Source organism: Centropristis striata, chromosome 18, assembly GCF_030273125.1.
Source record: "Centropristis striata isolate RG_2023a ecotype Rhode Island chromosome 18, C.striata_1.0, whole genome shotgun sequence".
Lineage (NCBI taxonomy): Eukaryota > Metazoa > Chordata > Actinopteri > Perciformes > Serranidae > Centropristis > Centropristis striata.
In genome coordinates this window covers 25,749,554-25,777,129 of record NC_081534.1, presented here as the reverse complement: position 1 = coordinate 25,777,129, position 27,576 = coordinate 25,749,554, and the positions used below count along the sequence as shown (strand labels likewise).

At 38.7% G+C, this 27,576-nt stretch overlaps 1 protein-coding gene across 1 annotated transcript in view; it reads left to right on the top strand.

Annotated features, from left to right (window-relative positions):
* Nucleotides 1-27,576, top strand: part of LOC131990719 (nesprin-1) — a 109,610-nt gene that overhangs the window by 25,609 nt on the left and 56,425 nt on the right. The window contains exons 40-66 of the mRNA XM_059355834.1: nucleotides 797-1,076; nucleotides 1,735-1,913; nucleotides 3,122-3,437; nucleotides 4,453-4,617; nucleotides 4,813-5,142; nucleotides 5,234-5,370; nucleotides 6,219-6,348; nucleotides 7,788-7,958; nucleotides 8,051-9,487; nucleotides 13,676-13,846; nucleotides 15,427-15,582; nucleotides 16,350-16,591; nucleotides 16,671-18,696; nucleotides 18,786-19,120; nucleotides 19,222-19,366; nucleotides 19,540-19,740; nucleotides 19,972-20,231; nucleotides 20,312-20,462; nucleotides 20,932-21,075; nucleotides 21,155-21,286; nucleotides 22,185-22,367; nucleotides 22,561-22,698; nucleotides 23,269-23,454; nucleotides 23,783-23,905; nucleotides 25,759-25,941; nucleotides 26,104-26,166; nucleotides 27,293-27,391. Coding sequence (XP_059211817.1) covers nucleotides 797-1,076; nucleotides 1,735-1,913; nucleotides 3,122-3,437; nucleotides 4,453-4,617; nucleotides 4,813-5,142; nucleotides 5,234-5,370; nucleotides 6,219-6,348; nucleotides 7,788-7,958; nucleotides 8,051-9,487; nucleotides 13,676-13,846; nucleotides 15,427-15,582; nucleotides 16,350-16,591; nucleotides 16,671-18,696; nucleotides 18,786-19,120; nucleotides 19,222-19,366; nucleotides 19,540-19,740; nucleotides 19,972-20,231; nucleotides 20,312-20,462; nucleotides 20,932-21,075; nucleotides 21,155-21,286; nucleotides 22,185-22,367; nucleotides 22,561-22,698; nucleotides 23,269-23,454; nucleotides 23,783-23,905; nucleotides 25,759-25,941; nucleotides 26,104-26,166; nucleotides 27,293-27,391 — 8,083 coding nt within the window. The remainder of the gene's footprint in view (nucleotides 1-796; nucleotides 1,077-1,734; nucleotides 1,914-3,121; nucleotides 3,438-4,452; nucleotides 4,618-4,812; nucleotides 5,143-5,233; nucleotides 5,371-6,218; nucleotides 6,349-7,787; nucleotides 7,959-8,050; nucleotides 9,488-13,675; nucleotides 13,847-15,426; nucleotides 15,583-16,349; nucleotides 16,592-16,670; nucleotides 18,697-18,785; nucleotides 19,121-19,221; nucleotides 19,367-19,539; nucleotides 19,741-19,971; nucleotides 20,232-20,311; nucleotides 20,463-20,931; nucleotides 21,076-21,154; nucleotides 21,287-22,184; nucleotides 22,368-22,560; nucleotides 22,699-23,268; nucleotides 23,455-23,782; nucleotides 23,906-25,758; nucleotides 25,942-26,103; nucleotides 26,167-27,292; nucleotides 27,392-27,576) is intronic.

Sequence of the window (27,576 nt, the reverse complement as noted above, 5' to 3'; positions counted from 1 at the left end):
TAATCTTGTACAAATGTCTGGGTGTCACATCTTTATGTTTATTTATATTATCAGGCAGTGTGTATTTTTTTTATTTAGTTTATATCAGCTGCAGTAGATTTTCTTCAAAAAGATGGAGAAATTAAATTTAAAGTTTGGTTGCAAATGTGTTCAGGTAGACCCAGAAGGTCGTAGAAAGTAGTAACTAAAATCAGTAATCCAGCTTGAACAGCCTGCAGTAGTTTGGTGCTGTGATTTTGATGAGTCAGCGTTGATGCAGGTTTTGCCTGTTATTGCTTCTAGACGACTGACTCATGCTTAACTGTTTGTTGTCACACACAGTTATTCATCGGGATATAATTCATCACACAACTTCTTATATATCCCACTTGTTTTTTTACAGGATTCAGGGATTTAAGCTGCTGTAGTTAAAGTTTTTAACAAGGTGCAGCATCATAGTAGTTATAAAGTGTACTGGCTGATTCAGAGACTACCTCATCCTTCATGTATGAACAGAAAGGATTAATAATACTAAACCAAACCCGTCCCACAATGCTCACCTGAAATGCTTCCAAACCCAAACAGAGCACGCCCCTCAATTATTTATTTATTATTAATACTTCTCTCCCGCTTGCTTTTCACCTTCTCCTTTTCTTATTCTTTATAAACATTCATTTTCTTTTCAGATTTGCTGTCGCCTGTTACTTATGTGTGTCAATAGATGTTTAGTAAACCAATAACATACTGTATGTTGTCTCCTTTGTATTTGTTTGTATGTCCATATTGTTTACTTAAATGTCCTTATTTTCCCCTGCAGGGAGAGGACGGAGGCCCTCAGTCAGCTTGTGTCTTCCTTACAGAGCAGCTCACTTCAGCAGTGTGCTGTGGTGGAAAAGTGCAGCAAACTGCTGCAACGATACCACAACTTTCAAACCAACGTGCTGCACGGCTCCACGGAGAAGCAGAGCTCTCTGAACAGGGATGTCAAGGAGTTTCAGACTCTTTTACAGTCCACTCAGTCCTGGGTCGGAGATCTGAGGCCAAGTGCTGAATCTCCATCCGCTGAAGTCTCTGGATGCCGATTTCTCTGTGCTCAAGTAAGAAAACATTTTCCACTTTGACTCTCCTCCTAACTGGATTTTTGGCCAGAAAATTATAAATGTATACTATTTTCCACCAAATCTTTTCACAAACTATATTCGTTATCATAACTACCAACTCTTTATTGCTTCAGATTTTTACCCCTTCAAAGGCCAGTTTGTTTAAATTATAGCACCCTCTTACATGGGGGGGGGGGGTATTATTATTTCATAGTTTGGGATATGTCTATAATTAGCAAAAATTATTTTTTGGGCAGTGTTCGATTTAAAAAAAAAATAATTCAAACCCTTGCTACTTACAATAATGCTAACAGTAATCAAAAAAATGAAAAGCCAAAAATATCCCTTATGACACAAAAGGGTTAAATAGTAATATATTACCGTACTAGTCATGTAGTTTTAAAATGGGAGTTGTTACAGTCGTGTGTAATGGAATAGAAGGGCGTGTTCACACTGATCTGTTTCTTTTCATCTACATTTGTTTCTACTTGTTCTTCAGACAGGAGTGTCCATTTGTTGTTGTAGAAAACATTTTGGAATGTTGGATTTGTAGCCGCAGATTAAATAAAAAAAGACAATCAGCAACATGCTCTTCAGTCCCTGCAGAGACAGATTGGTGTGAAGTGTAACTAATCTGTGAAAAAATACCTTTCAGGCTGTGGTAAGTGCAATGGCAGAGGGGGAGGCTCGCCTGGAAGAGATCCGGATAGCTGGAGATAGTCTGAGCCAAAGATCGTGTGATGAAGACGACCTGACGCCGAACATTCAGGAAAGCATTCAGAAAACAGAGGAGCAGAGGAGGGAGCTCATCCAGCCAGTTCAGCCGTATCACAGGTGAGTCGAGCCAGATAAAACTTTTCAGACAGCCTTGTTTGTGCTGAAGTAAAAGAACATAAAGACTTCAGTCATCACCTGCCCATCTGCTAACATTTTAGTGAAATCGAAGCACATTATAGGTCCATGCTCCACACTTCCCTCCAGCTATGTTTCACCTTTTTTTCCCCAACTCATGTACCTGCCTGAAATCTAGCAGCCTTATGGTGCCTCTGAAATTCTTCTGCAACGAGTTTCCTTCAGCCTAATGCTGATGCTTTTTTCATGCACAGGAGGCTGTGGTTTGCTACGACCAAACCCTTCACGCCCATGCTTCTTGCCTTTCAACATCCCAATGTCTAATTGCTGCCTGAGCCTGTGAAACTGCCTCCATGCACTCTTACAGTGTCATCTCCAGCCTTGCTTTTGCACATGAAGCACTGTTTAACTGGTTACAAGGAGCTCCAAAATCAAGCTCTTGTCTATGTCTCTATACAGTTAATGCCACCTACACTGTAAAAAAATTCTGCTGCTTTTACAGAAAAAAAATGGCAGCTGTGGTTGCCAAAATAATTCTGCAAAAAATACAGTACAAATGTAAACAACTTTACAGAACAACTTGTAAATTTTACTGGTATTCAATGAACAATAAGCAAAATCGTCATGTAAATTTTGCATAACTAATTAGTATAAAAGCAGCGTCATCCTGTTAAATTAGCAGTAAAGGACGGTATAATCTACAACTTTGAAATGTTTTTTTTTTTAATTACCACAGTTTTAGGATGTAAAATTTACAAGTTGTTCTGTAAAGATGTTGTATTTTTTACGGAAATATTCTGGTAACCACAGCTGCCAGTTTTTTTCTGAGGGAACAGAATGCGGGACATTTTTACAGTGTACTTAATGCTGTCTGAACCCCTGGATCTTTATCTTTAAGAGCTGCATCATATCACCTGCCTAAACCTTTAACTTGCTTTTCTTACAGTGTTGGAATTGCCTCCTCATCGATTAAGATTCTTATATTGAAGCATCCTTTATGTTTAAAGTACTCCTTGATTTCTCTGCATTAACCTTGATCCCATCTCACCTTGTTAGTGTTTAACTTATCAGGCATCGACCCTACTAGTACTTAGATGCTTTAGCACCAGCCTCCATTGCCATGGGAAAAAACTGTATTGCATGAATTCTGAATGTTTGGTTGTGCTCTCTTTGTTTCTTGTGTTCTTCAGTGTTCTACAAGCTGATCCAGACCTCTCCTCCTGCTACCTGGCCCAAACGCAGCAGGCCTGCCGTAGAGTGGAGGAGCTGCAGCACAGAACTGCTCAGCTCCCAACTCTGTTCCCGTGGCCCGGCTCTTCTGAGCGCAGACAAATCTGCCGTCTAGCCCGTCAGCTGCAGGATGAGGCTGAATCCCTGCAGGTCGCTGTCACCAGCCTGGCTGAACAGAGGAGGGAACTGGCTGAACGAACAAGCGACACCTTCTGCAAAGATCCCTCCTCTTCTGAGCTGGAGAGCTGCTGGTCGTCACTGATGGATGAGCTGAAGGTAAAGCTTTTCATGTTCAACTGATAATTATGTTTAATACACTGATTCCGGGACTGATACAGGGGTACTAATGTAGTTGCCAGTACATGAAAATAACATAGAGTAGCTTCACAAAACTACAAAATTATAATTTGAGCTTTTTAAAAATGAAGCATGTCCACATGTGTGTGTTTTGGAGGAAAATATTAATCAAATAAGAAATACAAATTGGCGATGCTGATGTTTAGTTCATGTATTGTCACAATAACCTAAAGCTAACAGGTTTACTGCACTAGATAGATAGATGTGACCAATGTGTTACCATGGAGATCATGTGGAAACTAGTTACTTGTTAGTTGACAGTGAGTAATGGACATAATTAGCTAAAAGTCATGGATAAAGTTTGAAAATAGTTAGTGAAAAACAATGGAGAACGATGAACTAAAATGAATGCATAAACAAATCATATTACTAGTTAAAAGGCATGGAAGAACTAATGGCAGAACAATTATAAGAAAACAGCTAATAATAGCTTTGAAAAAAACCTATAAAAAGTTATATTGAATAGATAAAGGTATTTGATTAACAGTTTGAATTGAAAAAATATTCAAGGCGATATTTATAGGAATGCATAGTTGACCAAAAATAACTTAACTTTTTTCAAACACATTTGGAACATAAAGAGTTGGACTGATTAATGGATACTTACTGTTGTGGTTTAATATACTCACAATAATAAAAATAAAAGGTTGTGACCTCCACCAAGGCTGTGTCCTGCCTTGCATTAACGAAAGTGAAAATAATTTCTGTATCCGTCCTGTGATTCTGATCTGCTCCAAAGTTTAATGGGTTCTTCTCTGGCCTGTGCGGTGTTCTTCCAAGTTTCATGAAAATCCAGCCAGTATTTTTTTTTCTGTAATCCTGCTGACAGACAGACAGACACATAAATAAACAAACAAACTCCTCGGCGGAGGTAATAAACTAAATGATAAATAAGCCCTCTGACTGTGTCTCGGTGTGTTGGAAATGTCCACAGGGTGTGTGTTCCCGCCTGGAGGAAGGTGTGTGTAATGAGGAACATTTTGGCCGCTCACTGCAGGACTGCCGCCATAAATTGACATCCCTGCAGGAAAAGATGTCAGCCTGTCAAGCCCAGAAAGAAAGCTCAGCTGGACTGATCACTGATGTAGCAGCTCTGGAGGTGAGGTCCATTAAGCAAACTGACTCTGTGAATCATGAACAAGCTATGTTACATTTTTATTTCACATTTCTTCTGCAATAAAACCCAAGAAATAGACATTTTTAAGAAGGGAGTGGAGAACTTCTCAACATTAAGTCAGCTATACTGTATTTATATATATCAATGTGTTTATCTGTGCCTCTCTCCACCTTTCAGGCTTTGCTACAAGAAGTTACCGACACAGAAAAAGACCTTTTACATATTGAAACTCTCAAGGACTCCCTGACAACCAGCTCCACAGCCGAGGCCCAGACCAGCCTCTATCAGCAAGTCAGCAACCTCCAAAACCACAAGAGGGCACTAGACAATGGCATCAGAGAAAGTCTGGCACTTCTCACAGAAAAAAGAAACCAGAGAGTTCAACAAGTGGAGGAAGAGGTCACCTGTGTACAAACAGCTCTGAAACATCTGGCTGAAAGTCTGTGTGAGGACTGTGGAGTGTTGACTGATGTCAGCCAGCTCAAACAGCAGTGGTTTACAATACAGGTATGGTTCAAAGATCCTATAAGATTGCCTAATCGCCCAACAATGTATGGGGAGATATGAAGGCATTAAGAAGCTTTTATCTCTCTCTCAGGACTGTGATAGCAGGCTGACAGAGTTGGCTGAGAGAGTTAACGCCCTGCAGAAGAGCGAAGAGTCCAGCATCACACTAGAGATGCTTCCTGCAGATGTCACACTGACTGTTGATACAGTTGCTGAAGAACTTGACAGGTACTAAACCTCATTATCGACTATCAGAGAATCAGAATTTTTTTTTCGATTTTTCGATTTATAGATAGATTTAGATTTATTTACACTTTTTTATTCAAATCATGGAGTTATGCATGCATCATCTCAAAATGTATTTGATTTTTCTACAAATCAAGAAGAAAATCTTCCTCCTAAAAAGTTTAACACTTTATTGGGCGAAGAACTATATTTGGAACTTGACTATGACGGCATATTAAGGCCAAGTATGAATAAAAATAAAAATACAAACCTGGGGCTGGGGGTGGGGGGAGTTGCAAATTTACTAGATTAAAGTGCCAAATCTACAAGAAAAAAATTTGCAGATTTAAGAGATTTAAAGTGGCAAATCTGCTCGATTTTCGAGACAAAAGTGGGGGAAAAAACAACTTTTTTCTCGCAGATTCACCACTTTAAATCTCATAAATCTGCACATTTTTTTATTTGACACCTTAATCTTAATCTAAAACATTTTTTCTCAAATTATTACCCCCCTCCCCCAGGTCCGTATGTTGTTTTTTTTTACACATTCTGGCTGTATGTCATATCCTCCAATATTCTCTAGGGTTGAAATTTGGAATTTGCAAGTTTTTCAATGAGTGCCCTATTAAGGGTTAAAGGGATCCCAAAATTTTCCCTTTGGTTCCATTTACACATCTAGATTGTTTTTCAGTGAGTTGCTGAGTGTTGGAGATATTGGATGGAATTACTGCCCATGATTTCTATAACAAGGAGTTTTTCAAATGTGTTTTTTTGCAGTTTTGGAAATGTCTTTGAACTCATTTAATTCTCCCAAACTCACTGTTTTGTGTTTCTCTCTTTTCATCCTGTAGCCTCAAGTCTACTCTCCTGCGAAAGAAGCAGGAGTGTTCAGAAAACACTGCTAACAGGGTGAGACAGATCATCAACCAGCTGCAGAAGTGGAGCCGAACAGTACAAGCTGAACCATCGTCACCCAGCCAGGTAAAACATGTCACTGTGTCCTTACATTTCTCTAATAATCTATTCATTAAAACCCAGAATATTAAGAAAATATGTACATTTATACAACAAACTCAAAAGCTTTTTTATAATTATGCGCGGCTACAATAATATATATATATGTGTGTGTGTGTGTGTGTGTGTGTGTGCGTGTGTGTGTGTGTGTGTGTGTGTGTGTGTGTGTTTGTGTGTATTTGCAACGAAATTAACAAAAAAGTAAATGTCATTCAATTCCATCTCATTTATTCATTTAAATTTAAATGATAGGGCTGATTTATTCTATAGTCTTTTTGCACATTGCACATTAATTCCTATTGATGATGGAGTTTTGTAAAAATGGGTCAAAACATAGTATATTTCTTTAAAAAGGTGCAGTAGTGTCCTGCTGGGAACTGGAAATTAAGCAAAAATCTTATCAAGCTAAATTGATAACTGGAATAAATAAATATATATAAATACTGTATTTGTTGGGGGCTATTTGGTCTTCTTGTGAGATTTGTTGTCAATAATAAACTTGTAGAATATGGCCAGTCTTCTTATCCCTTATCCACTCTATAAACCACATCAGCACAGTCATATTCAACTTGATCACTTTGATGTTGCACAACAGTGTAACCTTGAGAGTCTCTAAAACAGTTCTAAATGTTATCCAAAAAGCATTTAATAAACACTGTAGTGCTTGATTTAAACCAGCCCTAGATGTTGTTGTCTTTTGTCTCCCACTTGTGGAACGAAAACAAGTGGTAGTTTCTACAAAATGCAAAAATAAAATAGCCATCCAATCTCAATCTCGACCTCGACCTGCACTTTGTGTTAATGCCAAGACTATTACCTCCTGCTCAATCTGACAAAAAAGGACAAAAAGCTGTGATTCTGTAGAACTGCTCTTAAAATGCCACCAGTCCGTCCTCTGTTCTTTAATAAAACTACAAGGATTATCTTCTCTTCCGTCTGATACATGGTGAACATAACAGATAGACCTCACAGAGACACATTTTCAAAGATTTGCTCTTTGGCATTACTAAAGATCATGAACATGTTGTGACTCATTTTTCCATCAACCTTTCCAGCTGCCAGAATCTCTAAAAGCTTAACTTCAGCTGTGCTTTTCCTGTTTTTCCAGTCTTTTAGTGTTTATATATTTTTTTAATACAGTAATTATACTGATGTCTATGGAATAATATGACAGCCACTTATTAATGGTAAAAGGCAAAATGATGTACTGGATGACTTAGATAAGATTGGGATTCAATTCTTAAACGAAATATCTAAACTACTTCCGGATTGATTGCCACAATGCTGATAAATTCATGTTCCTCACAGGATAAATTATAATAAGCGTGAATACATAAATTCTGGAATATTTTTTTTCCCTATGCAAACGTTTTTTTTTATTTATATATCTGTCTGTGCTCTTATAGGCAGCTCTGGATGAGGGTTTGAGGCTTCAACAAAGTGTTCGCGAAGTGCTCACGGAACAAGATTTTCTTCTAAACAGTCTGGGAAAAAAAGTGACAAAGAAACTGAAGAAAAGTGCTTCTGGAGCTCTCAGTGAAAGCACACCTGCTCTCAAAACCTTCTCTAAATTCCTGGTGAGTTCTCCTCGCTCACATAATTATACCATCTGATGTAATAATAATAATAATTATGATAATGCAGCAATTTTGTGGTTAATATCCAACAGGTTTCAGACATCAGTCAAGGCCGTTTGGGTGAAGTTGAAGAAACTTTAAGAAGTGAAAGTGATGCTCCATATTTAGCTTCACCTGATGAAACTACAGCCACGTGTCCTCCTGCTTCTTCTTCTCCAATAAACAACAAGGAAAGAGACCAAAATGACTGCAAACTTGAAACCAAAGACACTTTGGAAGCAGCCAAAGAAGATTTCCCTGATCAATTCTTGTGCACAGAAACCACAGATGTTTTCAAATCACAACTGTTGACATCAACTCCAACACAAATAAAGACTAATTTTGTGCCAAAAGATGATATTGACACACTGAACGCTGATAGGAATCCTTTAAGCAGTGGGCATGAAACACTTTCTGGAAATAACACTTTAATGTCAGACTTGCTTCCTCCTCAGAACGAGAGTTTAATAGCTCAGCAGGAGAGCGCTGAACCACTGCAGGAAGACACTACCTCAACCCAGGACTCAGAAGTGTCAGCTATAGGCACAGACGAGACTAAAGAAGTCAATTCAGCTCACTGTGGTTCTCCCCTGGTTGGACAGACTGACGGTTTCCCCCTTTCTGCTTCTGAAAATGTGTCTGAGCATCAAACAGCACAATCGGAGACATTTAAGGCTGTCACAGATGAGAAACCGTGTGAGGACATCAGTGTGACTCCCAAAAAAGTGTTTACAATAGTGTTAGATGTGGAGATGCCAGAGTATGATGTTGAATCCAGCAGTCCAGATGTCTTGATGTGTTCACAGGGAGCAGAGCTTAGTGATTCACCCCCTACAGAAGTTTCAGATATTCCTGAAAGAGAATCTGGACTTGCTACATCATTTATGAGTCCTGAATCAGATGAAAGAGACTTCAAAATCCATTATTTAAAGAGCAGTGAATTAAATGAGTCTCAAGTGGACGACTCACTGCCAGAAATCCCCCTGGTGTTAATAAGTACAGGATTTGAAGAGTCTACAAGTGCCAAATTACCACGCGAAGAAAACTCAGGAGGCCCTGAACTATTGCACAACGAGTCGTTGAATTCCTCCACATCATTTGGCAATGTTGCTGAGTGTCAGCTCACCGGTGCACATGCAGCAGAAACAACATTTCCGGATGTCAAACAAGAGCAGGCGACAGATTTGTGTCACGCTGAGGAGCAAACAATGAGCTCAGTCTTGTGCACTGTGGAGGGAGATGCCTTAACTGCAACACAAATACCTGCTGGTGACAACAAACAGCTGACTGTTGCTGACACTGCACAGAGCACAGGTACAGGCCAGCTGGAGGTGGCAGAGGGGGACAACACAAGAGGAGGAAGTGAACCCGAACGCCCCAAGCCCAAACTTTTAAAAGTGCCAAAAAGACGAGATAAAGCCACGCTGCTGTTTGAAGAGAGTCAATGGAAGGCACCTGCATCGCTGGAGGAGACAGAGACACAGGTAGATGTCACAACAAAACTAATAGATTCTTCTTCTCAGAATTTTACAGAGATAGTTCAGTTTTTGAAGTGTGGTTGAATCCATAGTCAGTGTATTGCCTACAGTAAATGGAGGTCTGCACGCTCCCCGTTTGGAGGAGCAGAAAGGAGTACCAGCAACGAAGCAAAACAATGTGCTGCAGTAGATGGGGGCAGCAGTAAAACCTTTTTTAGCTACCTAAGTGTACGTTATATTTAGAATATTTTCTCATACAGCCTTTTCTGACAGGTGTACTGAAGCATTTCTATGCTTTCATCAAAGCCACCAGACTCCATTGACAAAAACAGTACATTCACTTTGCAGTGCAGAACACAGGAGTTGCCGGTCAACCACTGCCTCAATTGGTCAGTTTGTTTGTGTTACTGTGTGACTTTGGTTTTTTAAAAGGTCAGTTGGATTGACCAAAGTCATAAAACAACATATAATATCTAAATGATAGAGGCAGTGGTAGGCCAGCTATTCCCATGTTCTGTGAGGTAAAATGACTGTTTTTGTTAAAGGAGTCTGGTGGCTTTTTAAGAGAGCACAGATGGATATAACGGCTTCAGTTTCCTGCTGGAAAGGGCTGATTGATGGCTTGTTAAAGCAGTGAAAATGTTCAAAATGTACCATACTTGAAATGGCATCAATTTTTTTTTAAGGTGACTGATACATTTTGTTGCTGCCCCTGTCAACAGCAGTATATGTTTAGTTTAGCTTTCATGACACTACTCCTGCCTGCTTCTACAAACGACTGTAGGTAACACACTAACTGGGATAAGTGCCTCATAAAACTACACTTCAGACAATCTGAGCCATCCCTTTAATGTACTGCTTTCTAAACCTTTTAGGATTGTGACCCCCTTGAAATGAAACATCACACTTTACATACAGTCATGGAAAAAATTATTAGACCGTTGTTTTCTTCAATTTCTTGTTCATTTTAATGTCTGGTACAACTAAAGGTATTGGACAAAATAATGATAACAAAAAAAGATAGCTCATAAGAGTTTAATTTAAGAGCTGATATCTAGACATTTTCCATGGTATTCTTGGTAATAACCAAAATCATTATCAAGAAAATGGAAAATGGCTAGATATCAGCTCTTAAATTAAACTCTTATGAGCTATTTTTGTTGTTATCATTATATTTGTCCAAACAAATGTACCTTTAGTTGTACCAGACATTAAAATGAACAATAAACTGAAGAAAACAAAGGTGGTCTAATAATTTTTTCCATGACTGTATGCCTAGTCTGCCACTAGTGAATATTTGCACCATTTTTTTTCACTCGTTCCTTAAGAGTTTAAATTATAGTAACTGCAAATCACAAATAACCAAAGATTAGAGGGATGTGCCAAAGTGTATCCTGATACTTATTTCATGCCCCCTTCAATTTACCAAAAAGGAACATAATTCTGATGTATTTTTAACTGTTAAGGGTGCAATTTTCGTCTAAGAATGTAGTAGTACCTAGTGGAGAGCTAACAGGAAATGAGAAAGCACAGAGATAGATTGGGAGGACATGCAACATCCCAGCTGGACCTGAACCACGTTGTGATTTCATGGTCAGAGAGCAGTATCAGAGAGCATGACCCATAAGAGTTCCTCATATATAACATCATAAAAAAGCTGTGCAAATTTTCAGAATCCTTATTATTGATGAACTCTGCAGCTTTTAAAATCATTACAGCTATTAACATGATGGAACCTGTTGAATGAATTTTTACACAGACAAACCTTTCTGCTGGCAGAACGCCCAGATGCACCCGCTAAAGCCACAATCCTTTCTTTCCTAAATTATACTTCTCAAACAGGGTGCTCTTTGACATTTACAAACCATCCGTCTTTCCCAATCTTACCTGCAAGTCGGGAAGTGTTTTCAGAGAAACTTTGGTTTTCTGACATTTTGCAGGTATTATATTATCCTAAATTGAATTCTAAATTTATCTTAAACCTACTTGCTTTTAGGATATTTTTTTCCTGCCACAATTTGGCATTTAAAGGTGAAACTTTTGCAAAAGTCCATTCATGCAGTTTTGACATTCATCTTTTTGTGCAACAATATTCATCCGGTATTTTTTTATTTTTCTCATGACAACTTGCTGATTTCTTTGTTGCATATTGCCTTGTTAATTGCACATAATTATTTACAATTTGCACAAAACAATATGATGTAATACAGTATGAAACAAAACACAAAATTGCTTGTTTAACAATGAAAACAAGCCTAAGTAATATGAAAAAAACATTTAAAAAAATCTCCACAAGCTCAAAAAGACAGATAATAAGTGAGACATGAGAGAAAAACGGGCAAAAACAAACATGAGGAGGCAGAAAGGCCTGACATAACATCTAGAAAAACAAAGGAAATACCTAAATCCACTACCAAGGAAAGAAAAAAAAAAGCATGCCAACATTTTAGCCTTTTTCTCTGGCATTTCTAATATCAGGAGATCAGTGGTGGTGATGCTTGCCATAACTGCCACGTGACAAAGTAGATTTGCCAGAATATTCTCAGTCATTGTTTTTATTTTAATACAAGCCACAGTCTCAAAGGAATTGAGAGATTTTGTGATTAATAACAGCGCACCGTCCCTCTATAATCGCTGATATTTATTTCTAATGTCTTAAAATCAACCAAAAATATTTGTATTTAAGAAACCAAAAATGTCCTGGCTCTAGATTTATTAAACAAGTTGTGAACAAGCTGTGGGAAAGACCATAAAGCTGCAAAATTAGAGTAACATTTTCAGAAAAATAAATTAGGTCACACCCAGGTCCCTACCTGTGTGACCTGACACCCTCTGGCAGGTGCTACAGGTCCTTTAGAGAAAGGACAAATAGACTAAAGAACAGTTTCTTTCCAAGGGCCATCAGCACAGTAAACACAAACAAACGCTGCCTACCTGCTACCTAAATTCCAGACAGATTCCCACACTGAAACTCATGCTTTTTACTTTTCTAATGCATTTTACTGTTTTTTTACACTCACTCCCACTGCTATTCATTATTTTATTGTTCACACATACTTCAGTTTTCGCACATTTTCTCCTAAAGGCTTGAATATCCTCTATAATCTTGAATATAGCAATGCATAGAACTCTGTGTACTTACACCCATTCTAAACCGACTGTACACTTTCCATATTTTAAATCAATGCCCTTTTAGTGTGTTTATTGTCTCTAGTTTATTTCCCTTTATTTCCTGTAAATTGTCTCTCAAAGGTACTAAATAAGTAGCAGCGCTCCAAATTTCATTGTATACTGGTATACAATGACAATAAAGACTTTCTTTTCTATTCTTTTTTTCTAAAACAAACAACATTACTGTCACTTATACATAGTGCTATACAATATATACAATGCTTAACAATTAATTCAAATATTAAGTAAAGTACAGAAGTATTATCAGCAAAATGTACTTATATTAATAATGCCAAGGGATTCCTTAGATCTTCTAGTTTGATATGTTTGATATGAATATCCATGAGTCCTAGAAACTACAGCCAGTTAAAAAAAAAAGAAGAAGAAGAAGAAGAAGAAGAAGAAGAGGGTTAATGTACACTTTTATAGTGTTCAGAAGCATTTGACACAAAATTAAAAAAAATACTTTTTCAGACTGTAGCTGAAGGTACAAAAAGCTTCATCTTCCATTTAGTTGTTACTTTGGTGTTATGCTTATGCCACTTTTAGGGGAAAAAATGATTTTACCTTAAACAGAATAAGACATTCTTCTTTGCAGCAAATCAGAAACCTGCTGTTCTTTTTGAAATCCTGCTCCCGCTCTACCTGCACCCAGCTCACGTACACACCTTGGTCATGCCCAAAGTATGTGAAAAGGAGCCTCCCCTGTATTTAATCCAGTATCCTAGCAGTTTGTGTCATGTTTTGGTGTTTGCCTTGTCCAACCAAGTTATTACAGACCACTTATTTCTTTAGAGAACCGCGGGAGGAAGCACATTTTAGATGAGTCCTTCTCCCTCGGGGCAGACTGCTCCCTACTCAGGCACATTCTTGTGTTAACTGTACTGACTTGCTGAGCTACTGGCAAACTAGTAATATTTACCTCTTTGGAGCAGGGGAAGAACAGGAAGCTCTGTTATTATCTGTGGACAAACACAGGGAAGAAGCAGGCTAAAAATGTGACACCACCCCTGTCTTCTGTGTGTACAGTGTCAGATCCCAGACGGCATGGAGGCTGAGAGGACAGTGGCGGGTTTGCCTGCTGCTCTGCAGGCCGGGGAGGCGGCAGGTGGATCTCCAGAGTCCTGCAGACACAAGTTCACCATGCAGGATGTTTTGGCTGAGATCCAGAGCTTGGTGGAGTCAAGTAACATAATAAATGTGAGTATCAACTGGTCTTTTTTTTTTTAAACCACTTGCTGCACGCACCTTTCTCAGCGTTAGAGCTACTGTAGGATTGATATGTTGCAAAGCATTTTGCTGTGCCTGAATAGCAGTAGTGTTTTATGCAGTCATCACACATAATACAAAAGGTGAAAACAGTCTAGACAGTATAAAGTGAATTAAGAATGAAAGTTAGAGTGATTAAGAGTGAAAGTAAAGAAATGTCAGAAAAGACACAGGCAGATGTTTAATGCTTATACAGTATATGCCTTTATTTAAACTACCCTAAAAATAAGATAAAATAAAAATAATTCACAATTGTAACACTTAACAATAGTTTTATCAACTATTCTTAAATGTATTCATTTTATTCATTCTTAAAATTACTTAAGTAAAAGTACTAATACACTTTGAAATTACTCCACTACAAGTAAAAGTCCTGCATTCATATTTTACTTAAGTTAAAGAACAAAAGTATCAGCATCAAAATGTGCTTAAAGTATCAAAAGTAAAAGTATTCCCTTTGCAGAAGGGCCCCTCTCAAATTGTTTGATATATTCACTATATATTATTAGATAATTAATATTGATGCATTTATTAATGACGTCAAGGTAGGGCTCATTTAACTACTTATATTGATATATTTCTTCATGTTAAATCTCTGAAAAGCCTGAAAAGTAAGTAAAGCTGTCAGCTAAATGTATTGGAGTAAAAAGTACAATATTTGCCTCAAAATGCAGTGAAATAGAAGTATAAAGTTACATAAAATGGAAATACAAGTACCTCCAAATTGTACTTAAGTACAGTACTTGAGTAAATGTACTTATTGACATTCAACCACTGCATATATATCATAATCTGTAGTTTCCTGTAGTTTCACACAATATATTTAATGGACATAGAAATGAAAAGTATCTTTTAAGGAAGAAGGAACAAGAAGTCCTATCTGTTGGACAGTGACCAGATAAGAGCAGCAGTGTTTTGATTGATGTTTGTGTATATTCCCATGATGCTGCTGACAGGAAGGTCAACAGGATGGAGCCATGAGATACAATGACTTCCTGCAGGGTCATTAGTGGCTCTAATTACTCACAGTGTACAGTCTGTGACTAGCGCTGACACAGTTTGGCTCTTTTATTGATGCCAAGTGCGATATTAATTTTGGGGAGACTGTTCATCATGTAGACATGTTCAACCCTGAAAAAGAAGAAAACTAAAATATGGAAATCAATCACACTAAGCTCAAAAGAAAATAATGTCATTTTCGTGTCTCTGTTCATTTCTGGTGTCCCTGTTAAACAAGTCATTTTTAAAATATGACTTATTTTTTAGTTCACAGACAGGAACACAGTTTGATTTGTTTTTTATTCTCCTGTTTCTTTATAAAACTGTAATTAAAGCTAAAACCATTTATCCATTAATCATTTACCAGAAAATTGATTTCTACATCAAACAAATTTATCTCAACCGTTCATTCAGGCATCATTACTGTTTATAAAATCCACAAGTAGATTTTTCACTGCCTTTTATTTCATCGATAGTTTACGCCCTTTTGTTTACTGTGTTTTCTATCATAGCGGACCCCACACATCGATTTGAATTGGTACCTGAAGTGCTCTCCTGGAGAACCAGAGATTCGATTGGTACGAACTGTCCAAAAAGTTCTAGCATGTCGCTATCAACCAGCACAACTCGATGTCACAGCAATGGCCAAACAACTGCAGGAGGCAGAGGTATGTACGACTGGTTAGCCCTTTTCCATCATTATAAAAAATCAGCCCATGACACTCATCAGCTGTTAGCAGCCTCATAAATATGTGCTAGAAGGTACCTGTGAAGTGAAAGTGATCTATTTCATTCTGAAGAGTCAGCTTTTTCAAAACCAACATGGCTCAGTTCAAAAAGAATTTTCAAAACTACTATATGTTCAGAAGGTTGTTATCACAGCATTAAATTGCAGTGCAGTTTTGTATGGTTTTGGTGCAAAAACTCTGCGGTTAAGTTTAGGGGAATAAATTACAGGGTTAGGGTTATTAAAAAAATAAATCACAATGTATAAGGGCACTTACACAGTACATGATTACATGCTATAAAAATGACATAGAAAATTACTTTTTGTTTCACACTTTTAACTTCTCACGGGATGTGAACCCAGGTCCCCTGGGTTGAAGTTCAGTATTTAAGGAGCGATCTAAGACGCTCATTATAGCTTGTCACTTCCTCCTGTGCTCCTGTAATAATTACTACAGCCACTAGAGGGCAGAACCTTATAATAAATGTAATATTATTTAACTTATTTAACAGGCTGACAAAGACCTCCTGAACCTACTATAGAGCAGGCCCTTCTTACCCTTACCTTTCAGGCTGATAACTGCTGTTAACAGCCATTCAATCACGTGATAACAGTGAAACCTGGTGTTATTTCTAAAAGAAGTAAAAAATATACAATCATGTACAAAAATATATTAATTACATGTGATGTCTGTTCTGTCGGCTGTAGGACTTCAGGCGCTCTGTGCAGGAGCAAGTGGCTACAATGAAAAGCATGTGCAGTGCCAGGATCTGTGACCCAGATGCCTTGAAGAGAGTTGAAGGACAGTGGAGCGCTGCACTGCTGGATGCTTCTGCCACGGTGCAGGTCAAAGCAGCACAGCTGGATCAGGTCAAACAGTATCACAAACAGATGAAAATCACCAGAACTTTCCTGCAGGTTGTAGCAGCAGAGAAGGACAAGATGAGCTTGTGAGTAAACCTTTGACTTAAAAGTGAGTTTTTACTTTAGTAGTGAGCTTTTAATGACACACTTTTGTTGTTTTTTCAGAAGCACTTTGGGAAGCAGTGTTCTTCAAGCTGACAAGCTAAATTCCCTGCTGCAAACCATGGTCCTGAAAAAAGACATGATGGAAGAGCTCCTCCACTTAAGTAGCCAGTTGTCGGTCCACTTGAGCGACGCTGAGAGTTCAGGTGTTCTTCTTGCACAGCTCGGAGACGTGCAGGAGGAATGGAGGCTTTTACAAGGAAGCATCAAAAGAGCTCTGCAGCACGCCTCATGCTCCACCTCTCAATCGTCTCTTCTGATAAAAGAGGCCGAACTGCTCAAAGCCAAGCTCGAAGCTCTTCAGAAATCCAACTCTCAAAGCCAGGACAGCAAAAGCACTTTAGAATATGTTTGCCTGAGCACAGACCTAAAGCTGTACAACCAGCTTTATCTGCACCTACAGTCCCAGTCAGATGCTCTTGTCCATTTCTCTCTGGGTCAGAAAGAAAAAGATGAGATCAAACGTAATCTTCAGGAAATTGGGTCCTTGCTAAATGCCACCAAGAGTGAGCTTGACACGTCCACATACAGCTCTTCAGCAAAGATCAACAAACAGTTACAGGACCTGATCACATGGGCCAAGCAGGCAGAAAACCACATCTCTATTGGGAAAAAGTTGGCTCTTTTCCCAGAGGAAGCTCGTTTTCAGATTGTGGAGATGAAGAAATTTAAGACTGATATTTGGTTTAGAAGATCAAAGATGCAAGCTGAAGTCGATCAGATGAAAGATGTAGCTTCTGATGTGGAAAAGGAGGAAAGCGACCAAGTATTGAAGACAGTAGAAGACCTGTATGAAGCCATTTCTGACAGCTTGGATCATGTTCTTGACACCATGAATAAAAATCTTCAGGAGAGAGAGAAACTCTTGTGCCAGCTTGCTAGAATGGATGCATGGCTAGCAGAGACACATGCTGAAAGAGACCCCTGCACACATGTTGACAGTGTTTCAAAAGCTGACATCAGAAAGCTGGAGAGCAAGCTGAAAAGTCACAAATCAGCCACAGTGGAGATCGAGAGCCAACTCAAACTGGTGGAAGCAATGGCAGAACGTTGCAGGGAAATAGCTGTGGGGTTGAGTCCAGGAGAGAGCCGCTACCTTGTCAACAGACTGTCGGGCCTTTGGACTGAATTAGATGGATTGCTAGCTCATGAGAAAGCAGCCAGTTGGGAATTTGAGGAGCTGATTCACGAGCGATCAACTTCAGATGAGGAGTTATCGACCATCCAGGCTAGCTTAAAGCAAATTTCCACAGATTTGAAGCAGCAGGGGTTCCCTTTAACACAGGAAACCCTTTCAGCAGTCGAATGTTTGAAGCACATGCTAATGGAGCATCAATGTCAAGTACAAGAACTTCAGCACTGTCAGGAGGCCAAGAGAAGCCCCCTGCTGTGCACCATCGGGGAACTGCAAGACCAGTGCAAAGCTCTTAGTCTTAATGCCTTCGAGCAAGACAAATATCTTCATTTGAGGAGACAAATGGAGGAATCAAGGGACATTGCCAAAGAGCAAATCCAGCGTGCCAAAGACAAAACAATCAGTCTAGGCGACAGGTTCAGGCTTTGCCAAACGCTCTTAGTTGAACTTCCTTTAGTGAAGACACAGTGTCAAGAAGCAGCGGACCAATTGGAGGCCATAGCCCAGGAGCTGCACCCATCCGAGCTTAATTCAGAGAGACAGAGGATTCGGCACAGTGTGGAAACTTTAGTCTCCTGGGAGTATTCTGTCACAGCGGGTATCAAAAACCTAGAGACTAAGTTTCTGCTTGGCCTGCGGTTTTCCTCTGAGCTTTCTGCCTTAATGGAGCTTTTCCAGAGAACAAGAGCGGAGCTGGAGGAAGCTGAACCAGTAAATCCAGATGAGAAAACCATAGATGTTGCACTAAGGAAGAACTGGGTTGTTTGGAGAAATATGGAGTCCTGGATGAGGGTGGTGGAAGGTCTGGCGCGGAAAGAAAAAGTTAACCTGAAGAACTATGATGAACTTTACTCTCTTAGGGATGCAACCATGCAAGAATGCCATGCACAAATGGTGAGCTTGAATGTCCTGCATGTTCTGAATCTTTAACTTTGCAATGTATACTTTTGTGTGTGCTTGATTGTGTAACTTGTATCCAACAGGCGAGTTTATGCCAGGCGAGAGAATCCTTGAAAGATTACCAGTGGGCTGCTCAGGGAGCAATAGGCTTCCTCCATAATGCTGAAGCCACCTTCTTATCAGCTCCTGGGGGGTTCCTGGACTGCACTGAGGAACAAAAGCAGACTCAGCAGGCTCTCGAAGCTCTTGAAGATGGATTTCAGGCTCATATCTGCCACCTGGTGGATCGGATGCCCCAACAACCCTGCCTGTCCCGCCCAAAGACTGAGCAGCTGCACATCAGCATCCTCGCTCAGTTGTTGGTGGGAAGAGCCATCCTGGAGGCCCAGGCCCAGCTCAGAATGGAGTCCTTGCAGAGGTAACTTGCTGGTATTACCTCATTTAAGCACTTTTTATTGTGTTTTTCTTGTCCATAATCTTGATAAAGTAAAAAACAGCTAAAAGACAAATTTCTCACAGGTGCAAAATGAGCCAGCAGAGCCACAGGAAGTGCCATGAAGACATACGGCAGCGTCTTTCAGGGCTTGAAGCCAAGCTTTCAGAATGTGCTGCAGAACAAGTGACGTCGTATGGCAAATGTGTTGCCCAACAAAACGGAGCAAAGGTAAGCTTGATGCAGCAGTGTTTGTCTGGTAATTACAATGCATTTGTCTGCATTTATTGATCTGCATGAACTTTGCATGTCAAATAAGTTTTATACAGTCTGTGAGTGCATGTAAAAGAAAATGCTTCTTTATTCAAACTTTAACTTAAGCTTTCTTTTATCTCTTTATAAAGCTTCTGATGGAGGCTCTTCAGAGCCTTGCTGGTAAGATAGAAGACCTGAGAGCTGGATGTCCAATGCAGGGCTGTGGGGTGGGTAAAGACGGTGAGCTGGGTGCCCTCTGGAGGCGCTGGGTGTCACTACGACGTGGTGTCGGCCTCCTGATGGCTCACACGGAGCAGAGAGGAGAGGAGTGGAAGGACATCACTACAAGTGTGAGTATTACCAACAACAAATTCTGCGACAGCATCTAAACATGACCTGATGTACAGTTACATAAATGAATGTACATTTAACATATCTATTTCTGTAATATTGTATATCCTGGCTGCCAAATATGAAATAAAGCAGGACAAAACTGTGTTATTGCAGCATAACAGAACAGAAAAAATAAGTTATAAAAAGTACTATAAAGATTTATTGAGGATTATATTCCATTTCTTTAGATGGAGCAGTGTTGCAGCTCCTTGGCCAGCCTTCAGGCAGAGGTTCCCGACTCCTCCACCGTGAGCTTCACTCAAGAGGAACCCCTGGAGCTTCTGGCTCAGGCTGAGATGCACCAGGCCGGGCTGGAGCAGGAGCAGCAAGCATTAGCCTCCCTGGAGCATCGACTGGAGCACGCCTTGAGCTTATCTAGTCCCCAGGAGCCCATCAGTCCTGGACCTGTTGGCAAAACGCTAGTGAAGGTCCAAGAGAATGTCAGGAGGTGGGATTTGTTTAATATATACATGGAAAGCGATTACTCATTAATGTCAGAGATTCTGAAGATGATTCTGTTCTCCACAGCTTGAAGGAGAGAAACCGGCTGCTTGTAGCTGCAGCCGAGGCAGAGGAGAAAGAGAGACAGCAGGTCCAAGAGGAGATCGGAGAGGTGGAGCAACGCATGTTGGCCATTCTTCTCTCGCTGGAAGCCTGTTCCAATCCACACAGACAACAGGTCTGTTTTATGCTTTATAGTCCAAGCTCATTAATTTATCAGTGATGAAATAGTGAAGTTGTAAGCTGTGATAAGGTATAATTTGATGTTATGTTTAAAATAAGTTTCTTTTGATGTTGGTATCTGCTTAGAAGCAGCGCAGTATCAGTGGGAAATCTAAATTTTGTTGTTGGTTGCAGTTGCAGAACGCATGCAGCTTCAATAATTAGATTAAAAACTGTAAGTGGCCTTTTCAAGTCGGCTTTGGTCTGAACTCTAAAGCAGGACAGTAAATGGTTTACTGAGTCATCCTTCTCAGATAGAGCACACTAAACTTGTGAGGGGCTGCTGTGGGTTTACCTTCAACCTTTAACTGGAAAATGAGTTAAACACATTTGTAAAGAGCTAAACTTTTGACCCCACTTTGCAGTCGCTCTGTCTTTCTATCTTGCCCTTCTGATTTTACTCTTGTGCATTTCCACTCTGACAGGAGCTCAGAAAGGATTTGTCCTCCCAGAAAGACAAACTCAAGTGTATCATGGACGGAGTGCAGAGCCGGTACGCTGAGATTCCAGCTGACATCAGCAGGAGGTTACAAGAAGCTGAGCTGTCCCTACAAAGAGAAGAAGAGAAGGTAACAAGACGTCCTCAATGCCACATGTCCACCAAATCATATTTTATTTTTTCTGAATGTGTGTGTGGTCATTCTACAGCTCATGGACAAGAGCAACCCAGTTCGGAAGCTGGCTGGCAAAGTGGTGGAGTTGGGTTCTGGCCTGGAGAAAGTCAAAGTGTTACTGGAGCAAAGGAATCCAACAGTCGATGATGCTGAAAATGCACTCAAGGTGAGAGTTTGTGTTTGCTTGTGTGTCTGTGCGTGAATGCTACATAATGCCATAATTTTAGTTGCTGCACAATACCTGAGCTACCACATTGCATCCACAAACACTGTAGATAGTGCAAAGATAAAACAATAGACATAACTAAACACAATTAAACACAAAGATACATTAATAACACATGCATTTTTAAACTATGAAGAAGTAGAATTAAACATTTAATTAAGTTAAACAACAGACCAGTAAGAGTTGGTAAGACATGTAAATTCAAACCATTGATAAAATACAATAATAACTGAGACCAACAGTTATTTATAATATGTTATTAAAAAAAAAAAAATAAGACCTGGATACTGAAAGGTGCAGCCAAAAAGGGAAGATTTGCAGACTTTCTTGTAAAATGGAGTGCACACTTAAACCATTTCTGCTCACTTCTGACAAGACAACAACAATACATTGTGAAAAAAAAATATTAGACCATTGTTTTCTTCAATTTCTTGTCCATTTTAATGCCTGGTACAAATAAAAGTACATTTGTTTGGACACATATAATGATAACAACAAAAATAGCTGATAATAGTTTAATTTAAGAGCTGATATCTAGACATTTTCCATGCTTTTCTTCATAATAACCAAAATCATTATCAAGAAAACCATGGAAAATGTCTAGATATCAGCTCTTAAATTAAACTCTTATGAGCTATTTTTGTTGTTATCATTATATTTGTCCAAACAAATGTACCTTTTAGTTGTACCAGGCATTAAATAAACAAGAAAGCAAGGAGAAAATAATGGTGGTCTAATCATTTTTTCCATGACTGTAATCTGAAACAGCCATTGCCTCCTAAGAACTGCTGATTATGATTTCATTGTCACTACAAACATTACATTGCTTGTTCTGCAGCATGTGTGGGACGAGCTGGACCGATGGCACAGCCACTTGATGCTCCTGGAGAGCGAGGTGCAGGATCTTGCAGAGGAGCATCCTGATCAAGCTCACCAACTCATGGACCAACTCACCCAGCCGCTGCAGCTCTACCAAGACACATCGCAGATGGCCGAGCAGCGCACCGCCTTCCTCAGCAAGGTCAGGGATACTTTTTTCTATTAACACTGTAATGTAATATAAGGATAATGGTGATGTGAAGTCATGGAACATGAACCATCGATTTACTTATTATGCATGTTTAAAATCAGGTTTAAATCAATGTGGAAGTGGCTTCTAAAAATGTAATGTAAATCAAATTTTCCATCTTATATTTTCTATACTCCTTTGTCAGATCCCAGCCTGTCTTCAGGAGTTTGAAGACATTATGTACGGCGCCACCTGCTGGATAGACGAGGCCCAGTCATGGCTCTGTGCTCCCTGCTCCTTCACAACAGCCAGAGGCCTCCAGAACCATGCAAACTCCCTGCAGGTCAGTGAAAGCAAATGTTATCATAATATGTCTGTTTTGTATTGTTAATTTGTCTCAATACTTGTTTTAATATAACACTTGCATTATGATATAGTTTTCTTTAATGCATCTCCTTACTATTTCCTAGCCGTGATTCAATATGAACCACATTATCCACATACATTTCCACACATTTCATATTAACCCTTAATAGGGCACTCATTGAAATACTTGCAAATTCCAAATTTCAACCCTAGAGAATATTGGAGGATATTACATACAGCCAGAATGTGTAAAAAAACATACGAAAATAATATTTTGAGAAAAAAGTTTACGAGATTAAAGTGGCAAATCTACGAGAAAAAAATGCGCAGATTTATGAGAAATTTTAAGTGGTGAATCTGTGAGGAAAAAAGTAGCTTTTTTCACACTTTTTTCTCGTAAATCTGCGACTTTTTTTCTTCTAGATTTGCCACTTTAATCTAGTAAATTTGCAACTTTTTTCTCGAAATATTACCTGAAGTTACCAAATATAGTTCTTTGCCTGATAAAGGGTTAATGATGAATGGAATTTAAAATCCTGATCTGCAGCTGGTCCTGGACGACTCTGAGAGGATCAGACACGCCGTGCAGGACTTCAGGCCGGCCCTGGATGAGATCTCTGCAGTGTGTGACATCAGCTCCCACCAGGAGAGGGTGAACCAGGCTGACCAACAAGTCCACAAAATGCAGCAGCAGGTCCTAGAGCCACTGGAGCAGCTCCTACAGGCTTCTGTGGTGAGAATTTCACCATGCATGTTATTGACCCCTAAAGGCAGTCTCGGATTATTTTCTTTATACATGTTTTTTTTTCCATTTGGGTAAATTAACTGACTCAGTGGATGAGATGTTCTCCTTTACTGTGGCCACAGTTTGAGATTCAGGGCTGATAAAACAGACACTATCTATATTCATCGACTTGAATGTGGGATAATGTGATAACATGATGTGCATGGAATCATGTGCAAAAATTGATTTGCCTGATTGACAAGACAGTTTTATGGGCAGTTATATTCTTAGGTGTAGTTAAGTTGCTGATAAAAGTTGCCGTCTACTTTAATTTCAGGTGGTGGAGGCGATCGAAGCAGAGCTGAAGGCCATGGAGAAGAATATCCAGAAGATCAGAACGATTTTATCCTCTATGGACAACTCCAACATAACTCTGACGGAGCACATTCACAGCAGACAGGTGATACAATTCAAGCAATTCTATTTGTTTGAATGGGAAATTTGGAAATATTAAAAAAAGTATTTAAAAAAATGGGAACTATGGAAATTTATGTGACATTAACTGGAATTTATGTGAAACAGCTGGAAATGGGGGGGGGGGGGGGGGGGGGGGGTGTAAACAAACTGTATAGTATCCAAACATAAATATAAACAAATTGTTTTGTCATAAGCAAACATCCATGCAAAATAATACAATGAAAAAATATGACATTTCAACAGATTTATTTGACTGTGGAACTTCATCAAGTTTGAATTATTTTATTGAAAAATAAATTCTTTCATTGAAAGAACCATTCAACAATTAGATAAAATAATAAAATTATTTTGTACATTTCTGTTAATTCCCATGGAAAGTTTCCAACTATAAAAATTCCTGGAATTTTGCAACCCTAATCTGTACACATCTTCCCACATACACATAAATTTGTTTTTTTATTCCCTCAGCATCATTGGAGGGCAATATTTGACATCTGGAGTAAACATTTGCAACATTTAATCATGTCAGGTGCATCTAAAGTAAGTCAAACAAAGATGATTTACCACAAATGCAAAGTAATAAAGTTCCTGTTAGGAGCAAATAGTGGCACACCATAACTTTCAAATGTATTTCATGTGACTGCCACCCATATAAACTTATTTGTTATATTTTTTTGTTTCCAAATTTAAATTTTCGCAGTTCAGATGTTCTATAAGAAAAGAAAACACTGTCTTATATCTTATTATGTCAAAGGTTTTATATGCCAGCCGACCGATACAAAGATCTAACACCAGAGTTACACTGTAAAATAACAGTTAAATACTGGCAGCAGGGACGCCAGTATTTATCTGTTATTTTACAGTCCATGTACTATAATTTATTTTAACAGCATATTATCGTATTTTGGTTTACAGTATATGACGGAAGGATAATGGTTGTTGTTGGGGTTATTTTACAGGGCATTTATTGTAATTTATCAAACAGTATAATACTGTTTAATGCTGTTCATTTCAGTTACTTATTGTAAATTGACCAATTTAACTGTTAATTTTAAGAGGGATGAATATTTAACGCTATTTTACAATTATTATAAAATACAGTACACTGTAAAAAATAATCTGTTTAATTTACGGTAAGATACCGGCAGCTGTGGTTGCCAGAACTTTACCGTAAAAAATACAGTGAGTGGGTTTTCTACTGTAAATTTAAATGTAAATATCAGCTAAATCTGTCATTTAGACTGAAAAATCACTTACCATTTTATCCCTATTGTGTCTCTTTTTGGTAATTTTGTGTCTCATTTGATAATTTTACGTATTTTTTTGGTCATTTTGTGTCTTTTTTTGATAATTTCATGTCTCTTTTGGTCGTTTTCTGTCTTTTTTTTGGTCATTTTGTGTCATTTTTTGGTCATTTTGTGTCTTTTTAGATGGTTTTGTGACTCTTTTGGTCATTTTAGGTCCTTTGTTAGGTCCTTTGGTCTGCTATTATTTTTAGGGTAGTTATGTCCTTGTGACGTTATGGTATTTCTCCATACATTTTAAATGAAAAATCAAATATTTTTTACAGCAAAACTGTGTTTTCTAAAGTTTATGACAGAAAAAAGTAAAAATTTTGTGCTGTTCTTTGATTTACGGTAATTAAAAGTGTCTACTACGGTGATATTACATTTTTAATTTCACGCCCTATTTCTGATATAATTTGACAGTGTTTTACTGTAATTTCTACAAACATTTTTTACAGTGTAGGACACTGTTGTAAATCCACCGTAAATATACAGCAATTTGTTACAGTGAATTGTTGTCTTAACCAGTTTGTTCTGTTTCTACCTGAAGGTGATCCTGGACAACGTGCAGTCCATGCGGAGGACACTGGAGGACATGGAGAGGTGCAGAGGAGAGCTTCGCCTCCCACATGGAGCCGAGGAGAGCCTGCTGGTCTTCTCCAGAGCCAGACTGCTGCTGCAGCCGCTGGAGGAGCTGGAACAACTCACACAGCAACAAGCCAGGCTGCTGGAGGTACAATCACTCATTTGATGTGTTGCTGTAGAAGAGTATGGAGGTGAAGCCAAAGTGTTTCTAATGCTTCTTTGAAAAACACACTCAAGATTGTTCTGCATCTTTGTCAGTGGAACCAGAGTGCTGATCCTGTCACGTTCTCTCTCTGTTTCTCTCTCACAGAACAAGATCAGAGTAGGGGAAGAAGAAGAAGAGGAAGAAGTTGGATCTCCACAAAGACGCTTGGTAATAACAATCAAAATCATCTGTAGCAGAATCCGTCATCAAAACCAATGAAACATTTCCTTTTTAATCATTTAATGCTGACAATTTGCAGCAGTCCTCTACTTTTTAATCAATCTGTTCCGGGAAATTAAAATGACAGTTACCAAGATCATTTTCTCTACTGGTTGCTCAATTTTAAAAAGCTCTATTTTGAGTCACAAGCATGAAGTAAAAATTGGTAATGGAAAGCTTGGTGATTTCATTTATTTACACTGTTATTTATAATTGGATGAACCTGCCTGGTACAGTCCTGTCCCCCTTATGACCATTCTGCTCAGCTGTGAGGCAGGCTCAAACAAAATCCTTAAACCTGATAGTTTGTTTTTTGGAAGATTATTTACAACTGTGCATTAGGGCTTCACAATTTGGGAAAAATATCTAATACAGATTATTTTGACTGTTGAATATGATTCAGTCAGATGATTTTTAGGTCGGGCATCTCTGCAGCACCTCCAAAGTTGAGAATGGTATTTTTGACACATATTTTGCCTTTAATAATTTGGATATTGCACTAGTCCATATTGCAGTTTCAATAAATTGCATTCAAATAATTGTGCACCCCTACCCAGCATACTACTGAATGCAAACTTTATGTATGTCTTGTATGTTTTTCATGAAGTCCAGCTGAGTAAGAACAGCTTTTGGATCTCCCTGGACAGTTTTCTGGATAAGAAAATTATTTATTTATTTATAAGTCTATCATAAATCTCCCCCCCAAAATGATATTAATCAATTTTATTAATCAAATGTGTGTTCTCTAAAAACAACATGCATTCCTCCATTAGACTCCATTAGGCTTTTTGTCATTAAACAGCGAAATTACTTATGTAAAAATAACTTTGTCAGGTTCCATATAAAATGAAAAGATGAGAGATTATAAATACAGTTAAAGTGAATGGATGGCTGCTGATAGAGTCGTGGTGGTATGAATCCGGGAAAAAAGTTTTTCTCTTCACAGACGAGGAGATAAACCTCACATTAAGGAGAAGTTATATTTAGGAAAATTGAAAATCAAGTGGTTTTTCTATTTTCTATATTCCTTTAACCACAGTTCTGATTAAATCATTCACCCTTATCACTAAATCAGGAGGCTTTTGAGGTGTCTAATTCAGAGGAAGAGGAGGAGGATGAAAACGAGAGTTGTCACTCGTCGTCCTCTGACACACTAACATGCAGTATTCCAGAGGTAAATCTGAAACACAATCACGGCTCAGGAGAGCATGTTTCTGGGTACCTCCTTTATTCTGGGTTTCATTCCAAAATATTCAGTGTAAAGACTGATTTTGTTATTAAAAATCACTGATTTAGACTTTTCCAAATCCTCACGAACACATGCATTTAAGACTTTTTACACACAGACACAAGAAATAT